The sequence below is a fragment of the Scaptodrosophila lebanonensis genome, unplaced genomic scaffold (assembly GCF_003285725.1).
Source record: "Scaptodrosophila lebanonensis strain 11010-0011.00,11010-0021.00 unplaced genomic scaffold, SlebRS2 tig00000024-arrow-pilon, whole genome shotgun sequence".
NCBI lineage: Eukaryota > Metazoa > Arthropoda > Insecta > Diptera > Drosophilidae > Scaptodrosophila > Scaptodrosophila lebanonensis.
The window spans coordinates 1,745,124-1,755,837 of record NW_022060538.1 but is presented as its reverse complement, the minus strand read 5'-3'; the positions used below and the strand labels follow the sequence as shown (position 1 = coordinate 1,755,837).

At 38.7% G+C, this 10,714-nt stretch overlaps 2 protein-coding genes across 2 annotated transcripts; both read right to left on the bottom strand.

Annotated features, from left to right (window-relative positions):
• Window positions 1–1,352: 1,352 nt before the first annotated feature.
• Window positions 1,353–1,925, bottom strand: LOC115621907 (homeobox protein GHOX-7). Its single transcript, XM_030515737.1, has one exon. The coding sequence runs from the start codon at window positions 1,923–1,925 to the stop codon at window positions 1,353–1,355; it is 573 nt and encodes a 190-aa protein (XP_030371597.1).
• A 2,751-nt stretch (window positions 1,926–4,676) lies between these two features.
• LOC115621445 lies at window positions 4,677–7,469 on the bottom strand. Its single transcript, XM_030515099.1, has 4 exons — window positions 7,174–7,469; window positions 6,842–7,118; window positions 6,492–6,774; window positions 4,677–6,430 (listed from the first exon to the last, which is right to left on the bottom strand). The coding sequence occupies exons 1-4, from the start codon at window positions 7,445–7,447 to the stop codon at window positions 5,234–5,236; spliced, it is 2,031 nt and encodes a 676-aa protein (XP_030370959.1). The 5' UTR covers window positions 7,448–7,469; the 3' UTR covers window positions 4,677–5,233.
• Between the last annotated feature and the right edge of the window lie 3,245 nt (window positions 7,470–10,714).

Genomic DNA, 10,714 nt, shown 5'->3' with positions numbered 1-10,714 from the left:
CCTAGGAACACCAAATTTTAGTCCCAGATGCCTTATGTGAATACGCAGAAAATTTATATTTTGGAATTTCCCTCCCTCCCCCTCTACCCCGCAAATCGTAACTCCCGTAATTCTTGGAATTTCGAACTAAATTATTGTGTCCGTATGCCAAGTTTCATCATGATAGACCGATTTAACAAGAAGTTATAGCCATAAATATATTTGCTGCTGCAGCGCTGCTCAAGCGCTGCCCGCGACTGTTGTTGATGCTGGTGCTTTGGTTAACTGCACACATGTTTACACAGACACGAATAGATGCGCATAGGCATACATACACTCACACATGTGCAATTATACACCCTTTACGTGAGTTCGAATACCAAGAAAGGTAAAATCGAACAAAATTTTTCTTTTAATTTTCTTAATTTTTTTATTTTTTATAATTATTGTAAACATGTGTACAGAGTATTTGAAAGTCGGGACACTCGACTTTAGCTTTTTTACTTGTTTTAAATTCCTGGGGAGTTTACTACAAGGGGGAAGCAGGGGAGGCAATTGCCCCCGTAATCCCTAGAAACAAATGTCGCAGTCTAAAATCATTATTATGGACCACTATTTCGCCTTAAAATGGAAGTGAGCTGGATTTGTAGAAGTTTTTCTCTAGATCGTATGCATATATTATTATTTTAACGCACCGTGTATTATTTAATTAAAATCCATCCGGTCCATATTATATCCTTGTTTATGAATACTAAATATTATAAAATGCTTTTGTGTTTAGGATTTCAGTTCAAATTAAATCAAAGTATAATGTAAAATTAAATTAAGCTGAAAGATTAAAACATTTAAGATTTTTATCAAGAGCTCTCAGCTTGGACAGTTTTAACTTATAGTGTACTTCTCCAAGCTTCCACATTACATGATTTTTATTTGAGATCGGTGGTATATGGGTGCCTCGAAAACAACAGCTAAAGTAAACCTAAGTAGGACAAGCTGTATTCCAAGTTTAATGGTTCTAGCGCTAGAACAATCGTTTATTAGTATATATGTATTTTATGTAAGTATACACTTCCTGGAGTCTAAAGCCACATGAAGAATTTCATAATAACAATTAAACAGAAAATGTTTCTTTTCAAAAATGTATATTTTAACAGCTTTGAAAATTAGAATAGATTACGAGGTAGGAGTTTTAATTTTATAGACAAGTATAGTATTTATTTGGACTATAAAGTCCAATGTCGCCTTATTAACAAGATATTTTAAAACTATCTCAAAATACTATTTAACCTTAACCTTAACCACATATATACATATATGTACATCACAAGTTTGAAATTAAGCATTAGGTGTGGCTGGAATGGCGCAGTCCTCGGTTAAACGATGACGATCATCTCTGGTTCCGGACTTGATGCATTTGAGGAGAATGTCGAGTCACAGCTTTCGTCCCGTTCCCGTTTTTCGCGACGTTCACGGGCGCGTCGATTCTGAAACCAGATTTTCACTCGCGTATTCGTAAGCTCCAAGGACTCGGCCAACTTATTTGCATCTTCGGCACTCAAATAGTTGGAGTCCTTGTATGCGCACTCCAGCGCTTGAAGTTGGGCGGGTGTGAAAGGTATGCGAGGCAGGCGCCCAGGCGTGCGTTTCGCGGGTCCTTGCCGCAGTGCCCGCGGCAACTTGGGCGGATGATAGCGCGTATACTGAAGCCAGTCGTACATCGGCATCTGACCATCGTCGAACTGCGCTGGCGTGGCCGTCGGCTGCACGGGTGGCGAAGACGCGAGCTCCTCCGATGGCGGCGGTTTGCGCATTGCGGCCAACTGCGCATACGGATGATATGGCGGTATATTTACGCGCAGTCTTTGCAGGACTCCGAGGGAGGCATTGGTGCCAATGTATCTGTCGCCGGCACGATTCAGTATATAGTCGATGCTAAAATCACTCATGGCGTGTCGATCTCTTTGCGTTGCTGCTGTAAGTGCTACTGTTGAGAAATTCGCACATCCTTTGGCTATTTAAGGCCCGGCCGAGTCGTGCCACTCAAACTCAATGCCCGCCATTTTGTGCAACGAAATGGCCAGACTATGGCCATCTCGCTCGCTCTGCACTCCAGCAAGGCTCGTCCTCATTCTCGTTTGAGCTCATTCAGGCATTTAATAGGCGTTACCGCTTATCAGGTAGCGCTCCGCTCTCTTTAGGCTTTTTGTGTACCGCTTATTACCCTTATCAGTCGGAGGTTAGACAGCGCAAGTAATTGAAATTGAAACGCAACCGGCCCCTGAACTCAACCAAACCAATCGAAAAACAACTAACCAGCCACACAGATACTTTTGATACGATTGGAATACATACATACATATGTACCCGAATTGTGTCCGTGAGCTAATTTTGGTTCCGATTATCGTCAGTGTTTGTGGTTCTGGTGGTGGTGGTTGCGACCCTTCCCCTGAAGTGCTCGTTGCCTGTTCCGCAGTTTTGAATGGGAAAACGAGCAGAGTCTCATATTTTAATATGTTTTGATTGATTTGTAATTTTGTTTTCACAACAGTTGTAGTTAAGTATTTGGCGAATCAGCCTACACAAAAAAGTATCAATTACACTATTAATTGAAGTGTTTTCCGGACCAGTGAAAAGACTAAAATGAGCTTCCAAGGGAGAGCAGAAGGTAAAAGTTACATTTCCAGATAATCTCTTTAAGCTTGTTAATAAATATTTAAACAAAGCTGCGAAGCCTTTATGACTTTTTCCTAAATTGATGCTCACATATAATCTTTGGTAAGTAGAAGAACGACTTAGTATAATGTATTTCCAGAAAGTTTATTTGCTACCGATCTTTGTGTCAAAATATGCTGAATATGTATTCATTTTGCGTAAAAATATATACAATTTAGCTAATTGCTCTAATTATTAAAGTAAGCAAATCATCTATCTATATCTATATATACTTGTATATACAAATGGAAGTAGTATGTATAATTGTATTTATGAATGTATGTTAGCTATAGAGTCTGAAACCGCTCAACCGATTTTGATCAAATTTGAGGCAATATTCAATTAGTCCCGTCGGTGACCCTGGAAAGTTTCGTGGCGATTCGGCAAAGCGATAAACCATCGCTTCCTGTTTTTTTTTGTGATCATTTTTATTTGACAGTCATTTTTTCATCTGTTTGCCAGTTCTTCATTCGTAAAGAAATAAAAATGTAAAATATAATTTTAAAAATGCCACAAAGATGAGCAAAAAGAGAGCAACTGAAAATGCCGATGAACGCGAATCACGTTTACAAGATCTTCGCGAAAGGGCATCCATATTTAGAGTCATAGAAACATTTAAAAGTTGACTTCACCCTGCACTTCCCATACAAAGCACCAAATGCATATTTAATATTTATATACACTTATTTCTCGGTTAAATTAAAAGAAAAGCGCATGCAAAGGATCTAATCGCAGCCATAAAAAGCAAAAAAGGTGTTGGGTAAGAAGTGACGTTGGAAAGCTTAAAAATCACTACGACTCAGTGGAGCCACAAAGCAAACCGGATAAGCTAGTCATAAATACTTAGCAACCACCCCCAAATATGCTGGAAGGTCCTCGCATTAGGTACTGAGCTGGTATTCAGATAATTTCCCCGGAGTAGTGTAGGTTTTTACTGTACTAGTGTTGTCGGCATTGCTGATCATATACTAAATACTTGTATATGTACCTGCATTACGGAGTCTATCATGGCTCGTACACACATTGGAGCTTTTTAGTAATCCCATAAAAAATAAGTTTTCTCTTTCGAACTTTCTTTAGGACTGATCCCCTGATTAATAATTTCTTGCAATTTATTCAGTTTGATTCTAAAATCACAAGACTTGCATTAGGTCCCTGAGTTAAAAAATGTGTTGCTGTTCGCGAACACGAAACCACTTTTTATACCCTGTACCCGTAGGGTAAAAAGGGTATATTAGGTTTGTGCAAAGTATGTAACATACAGAAGGAAGCATCTCCGACCCCATAAAGTATATATATTCTTGATCAGCATGACGAGAGAAATCGATCTAGACATGTCCGTCCGTCTGTCCGTCCGTCTGGATGAACGCGAGGATCTCAGAAACTATAAAAGCTAGAATAACCAAAGTTGGCATCCAGATTCTCCTAGGTCCGAGTAAGGACGAGTTTATTTTATTTTTTTGAATTTTCCCCCCCTTCCCCCGCTACAGAATTTCGTCAATAGCGTCTACACTTCAACTGCTACCTAAACCAAACTTTGCACACATAATTTATATATAATTGTCTACTATTGTTTAAAATTTTATTCAATTCGGTTAATTCTAAGAAAAGTTATTAGCAAAACAAATTCTCGCCAGTACAACCCCCACAAACTGCTGCAACAAGTTCGCTCTTCTTCTTCCTCTTTTTGCTGCTGCTATGGGCGCATATAACTCAGTGACGGAAGTTTACCTGGGTACAGGGTATTACACTGTCGGGCTTGCTCGACTGTAGCGTTCTCTCTTGTTTATAAAGTATTCCTGATTTAAGCACCTCCTTGCAGATTCATAAATGTTGTTATTTTTTGACTCATAAAAGATTTAGCTTTTCTCAATTCCTTCAAATTCAACGCATTTTCAAAGCAGTCTTGGTTTTTTAACCCTATTGGTCCCAATTGGTTCGAAGGTCTTGCGTACATTAATATAAGAGCCATGAGCTTCATTTGGTTTATTATCGAATAAGGTGGTGAAATGTGTTTATTCAAATATTTGTTTTCAATCCAATTAATTTACAAAAACACACAGTATAACAATTAACCAAACCGTACGTTAATTGATTTCGAAAGCGCCTGTTAATTTAATCTGTTTGATACTTTCAATATGTTTAGCCCTTAAAAGCAGGCCATAATTTTTCCAGTTATCTGTTAACCGATCGGACTGTGAAATAAAATCTGAGTTGTGTCGGCATTTCGAATGGACTCTCTACTGCCCATTATCTATGAAAAGCAGACAATTCTCATGTAATTGTCAACTAATTTGTTCTTTACACAATCGTACTGCGATCACAAACAGCCGGCATGTTTTGGAAGCAGGAGGCAACTTCCGACCAAGAGATTGTCGCTTGCGATAGGGAGAGAAGAGGTCGGAACAATGCCCACGAGATACCAGAGTGGACGCACGGAAGCGAATGCATCTTTTATGTGGCAATTGCTGCTGTGTTGTGCTAATTGCCACATAATTGCTTTGGGGTTGTTGCGGTTCATTCTACTCCTTCCTCTTCTCTGCTAGATACAGATGCAAAACTTCTTAGCAGACTTATCCTTTAAGCACTCTGAATCAATGTGATACGAGTTCAGGCGAGTAATATCTGTTATGTTGATGCCAATAAGTTTTGTTAGATTGTTCCATTGGACAGTCGCCTCAAACAGCGCTCTCCTGGGTCTCGTGCTATATTGAACACGATATATATGCAAATTGCCAATGGAATTAATTTTCTCCTTTGCTGAGATAATTTGGAACAGCTTAAGTTTTCGACAAGTCCAAGAATGTTTCTTGTAGTCTAGGTAAGCATTCATGGTTTCAATCAATTGTAAGGTCATGTCCAACACATCTTCAGAGTGCGTACTTATATCCTTATACATAACACAGGTGCACCAATGCTCGGGAATTCCCGCATCTTCGCAGCCTCGAGTCTCTGGGACATCAAAGAAAACGCTTTGGCAGTCAGGGCAGCCATCTGGACGGAGCAAATCGGCCTTTGAGTTATTCAAATGCAATATATGCTGAAGCGTTGCATAAATATCATATGGCGATGTCAGGCGATTCCTATTTATCTCCAAAGCACGTGAAAATGAGGCATATTGCCGGCGAAACCAATCGGGCACCCATATGTATAGGACGGGCAAGCACTCCTCCAAAAACCCGTGCTCGAGCTGTCGCAAATTACCAAAGCGCATGCCGTGGTCACTCAGAAAAATAATGATCGAGTTTTCCATAATTCCATTCTTTTCCAATGTTCGCATATACTGTAATGTTTTGTTATCCATAGAGGAGGATTTGGAGAATGAGTTGTGACTGAAGGAATTGGTCCAAAATAATCCAAAGGAATGTCGCATCTTCAAAACATTGGTAAAGTCCACGGCGTAATCATAAACATACTCCGCATAGTGTCGCCGACCCATGCAGATTGAAGCCTTGGGCTTGGTGTATTTTTTCAATTCTTTCTCGATAGCCAGTATAAAGGGTCGCAAGTAGTAGTCTGTGGGTTGATTTTCAAATCCGTTCTTTAAGAAATTAAAGGTGCTGTATTTTGTCCAGTCCTCGGCATACGCGGTTAAATAACCATGCATCTTGTAGTATTTCCAGAGGAAAGGACAAGCATCCAAACCACCTACCATCTCAGAATTGCAAGGGTCTGGCGCTCCCGCCACACGGAACCCTGTTAGTAAAGCCATCAAATTCGGATAGGTGTTGTCCCCTATCTAGAAAGTGCGATAATGGAATTAAAAAAGGAATGAGAAGTGCAGTAAACGCCTTACAAACCTTGTTGTAGCCCTGTAATTCAAACCACGCCTTCTTTTGAAAATACTGGTACGTCAGCGGCATGACGCGTTCAAAATTCATACGCGACATGGAATCGATGCCCCAGAGCAAGACGCTTGGCTTTTTTGCCTTTTGTCTGGAACTTTTGCGTGGCGGCTGAGCAAAAGCAAATGCGTCCTTCTGCAAGATAGTGCTTCCATTTACATGACGACACTTCGTTATGATGCCATTTATATGCTTAGGGACCACAAAATCCTGACTGAAATGACTACAAGGCAGCAGGCTAAAGGGTTTGTCAGTCGTGAATTATATAGTGTTTTGAATTGGAATGTCATTTGGCGTTGGCTTACTAATAATCCTCATCCGCGTTTCGCCCTCTCCCATGACGGATGATGGGCCAATAACAGCAGCTCGTGTTCTCAACGTTCAGGTGTAGCTTATAACGGTTTTTTTGTCTGTCAAAACTAACGGTGATAAAATCTTCGCTTTCATCGCACTTTTTATAAGTCTCTTTTTTGAATATTCTCATCACTTCAGGTGCAAATGGATCGATGGCGGGGATTTTGCACTGCGGGGTGTGTACAAAATACGAACACGTAGTATTCAGTGGATCTGGGATCCAAGTAACTGGCCAAGAACCTAAATAGCATCGATTCCAAATAGCTAATAAAAAATGTCTTACCTAGCTCGGTATTTATGGGCAATGTGGGTGCTTTTGAACTCAATTCGTCAACTTGAGTATCATTGCTGATGAACTCTTCCAATTCCTGAAACGTATATTGAACTGGAATAACATCTGTGAACCCTTTGAGCTTGTCCGTTTCGATATAGAGGTCCTCCTTCTTATTGATGAGACTCGTTCCAGACTCCCAAGTATAGAAAACGAAGAAGAAAATAAGGATAAAGACTAAGCCAGGTCTTAGAAATCTCTTCTTCTGCCACTCCGCTACTGTCATTGTCTTCTACTTTAAATTTAAATAACAACAATCCGTTACATTTAAATTTTTCTTAAGCAGCTAATAGAAATACTTTGATTTAAATACTAACAGTATTCTTTTCGATAATCTTATAATTTCTTTATGACATAATGTTGGTTCGAAATTTGACTGCCTGCTACGAATTATTTAGCCTGAGTTTTACCCCTTATATTTATACTCTGTACATGAAATGTACAAGAGTATATTAGGTTTGCGCCAGCTGAAAAATGCAAAAGGAAGAAGGAGGCTCTGCCACGCCTACTCAAAGTATATACACTGCGCGTCATCAGGTTAACACACCTACATCAGCCAAATATAATTGCTTCTGATTTTGTTGTTATCTTTAAGCAACTTTTTTGTTTTCTATTTTTCTCACCTTTATATGAACTATCATTGATCACATGTGATAACAATGTACCGTTACATGGTTTTTATAGCCTGTACCCAAAGGGTGAAAGGCTATACTAGTTTTGTGCGCATGTATGTAACACACAGAAGGAGGCGTGGCAGACCCCACAAAGTATATATATTCTTGATCAGGATGAGAAGCCGAGTCGATATAGCCTTGTCCGTCCGTCCGTCTGTATGAGCGCAGAGATCTCAGAAGGTACAAGAGCTAGAATAGCCAAACTCGGTATCCAGATTCCCATAAGCCCCTAGGCAGGTCAAGTTTATTTTTTTTATTCTGATACACCCCCCACTCCCCCGCAATTCGTGTTTTTTCCAATTTTTTCTAAACCTCCCGTAGTTCTTGGAATTTCAAACTAAAATTAGGTAGCTACATCCCGTTAGTGATTATGTATCTGTATACCAAGTTTCATCAAGATAGGTCAATTCTAAAGAAAGTTATAGCCATAAATAAAATCGCTGCCCATGCTCTGATTGTACCGCTGCCGGCAGCGCTGCCCGCAACTGTTGTTGTTGCTGCTGCTTGGGTTCAACTTTGTGCTGCATACATACACGCATATAAATACGCAGAGACACGATTTTGATGTAAATGTATGCTGTTGAAACTGTACATGAACATGTCTTTAATTTAATTAATATACTGTTTTTAATTTTAAAAAAATTTTTTTTTTTTTTAATTTTTTCCTTTTTTGTGGGAGGTACAGGATATTTAAGAGTTGAGCTTGCTCGACTTTAGCATTCTTTTCTTGTTTCTATTTTCTTTTCTTTTCAGTCGAAAAGGGTGCTTCACATTTTTCATTTACCAAAGGCTAAAGAAGAGTTAAAGCTTTCAATAACTGAAATAGCAAAATAAGTCGGCAGAAGCGGAAAAATTATATACAATTTCTTACTTAAAATGTCGGGATATAGTAATTATAAATAATAAATGTGGTAATAATAAAGTGATTTCCGATGCTGATAAAAGAGCAATTTTGAGAGAAGCATTCAACTCTCATGAATCGATGGCAAAGATCAGGGCAAATTTTGGTGTTGAAGCCAGCTTATCTACTGTTTAATGCTCCATATTTGAAAAGATTAAAACTCTAGAAAAAACCAACACTTACATATGCTCGGAAGGAAATACGATTAAATCAAACTGTGCTTAAATTTTGATTGGAGCTTTGTTTTCGTTTCGGATGAAAAGAAGTGTGATTTGGAATGATCCGATGGATATAACTTTTATTTCCATGACCTTCTAGTCGTGTGGGCGGTGTAATGCTGTGGAGAGCCAGCTCCTGTTATGTTACGTGCGAGTTGCAATTTTTGAACACGAATATGAATGCAAACACTTATAACAACGTATTGAAAACTGCTTTTCCCCGTTTCAAACATTTGCTTGGTAATATTCCTGGATGTTATCAACACGACAGTGCTTCGATTCATACTGCCCGAGTGATCAAATCTTGGATTGAAACACAAAATGTCGACATCAATATAATAGAATACGTGTGGGGATGGCTGGTTCGAATCTGGCGGACAGTATTCTGCTTGCTTTTATATTTCTTAGTTTTAATAGAAATGAGCGAGAGCTATTAATAGAAATGTGCTAACCTGATGACGCGCAGTTTATATTCTTGATCAACATGACAAGACGAGTCGATCTACATATGTCTGTCTGTCTGCCTGTCTATCCGTATGAACACCTGGATCTCCGAGACAAGCTTGTTTTATTTTTCCGATTTTTCACAGTTCCCCCTTATGGGGGTTTTCCTGATTTTCCGTTCGTATAATCACCTATATCTCGAAGGCTATAAGATCTAGGGATACCAAATTTGAGTCCCAGATGCCTTATGTGAAAACGCAGAACAGTAATCCCTCCCCCCTCTCCACCGCAAATAGTAATCTTGTACATATAACTCCCGTAATTCTTGGAATTTCGAACTCAATCTTGCAAATACTCCCAGTCAGTGATTATGTGTCCGTGTGCCGAGTTTCATTAATATAGACTGATTTAACAGGAAGTTATAGCCATAAATATAGTTGCTGCCCAATTGTTGATATTTGTGCTTTGGTTGACTGCAAAACATGCTCACACAGGCACGAATAGGCACGCATAGACATGCATACTATGCTACACTCTAGCTATGTAAATACACCTTTTACGTGAGTTCGAATATCAAGAGAGGTAAAATCGATCAAAATTTTTTTTCTTTTCTACTTTTTTGAATTTCTACAATTATTCTAAGCACATGTACAGAGTATTTCAAAGTCGGGACACCCGACTTTAGCTTATCTACTTCTTCTTCATAAAATTATTGGCCGTGCATAGTACTACTCTGCCCTCTTAGATAATAGATAATTTTTCCTGTTCAGTTACAATCTTGAGTTTATGACATGAAATGTTGAGTTCTTGATGTGAAGTGATGATTGGTATTTAAGCAAAAATATATAAAAGAATGAAAATATATAAATATTGTTTTTTTTTTTTGGAAATTTTTTATTTCATGTTTCAATAATTTAAGCCATTAAAAATGTACATATACAATAATATACGTATACTTTTTATAACACAAGTATACACAAAACTTCTTCATAAATAATATAAAGTGTTTAAGATACGCATTACAAATATCCGTTTATTCGTATGCTTCACCTAAAGCAGACCCCACGAGGCAGCTGATCGGCCGACCTGACCACAAAACGGTCAGTGCTGGCCAAATACAAATGCGTGCATCATCAGAAACACAACATTACACACATACAAACAACGTCGTGCATCTTGTGGATGTGCTTCTTCCCTACAGTTTGCCGCATAATCATATGATATATAGTATTATGTTAATGCTATATTAATTACTT

Bases quoted from the DNA above. Each gene is read 5' to 3' on its own strand.
- LOC115621907 (XM_030515737.1), bottom strand. From the start codon at position 1,925: ATGAGTGATTTTAGCATCGACTATATACTGAATCGTGCCGGCGACAGA.
- LOC115621445 (XM_030515099.1), bottom strand. From the start codon at position 7,447: ATGACAGTAGCGGAGTGGCAGAAGAAGAGATTTCTAAGACCTGGCTTA. The intron at 6,775-6,841 runs GTAAGCCAACGC...CAAACCCTTTAG, and splicing joins AACGCGGATGAGGATTATTA to CCTGCTGCCTTGTAGTCATT. The intron at 6,431-6,491 runs GTTTGTAAGGCG...CGCACTTTCTAG, and splicing joins AATTACAGGGCTACAACAAG to ATAGGGGACAACACCTATCC.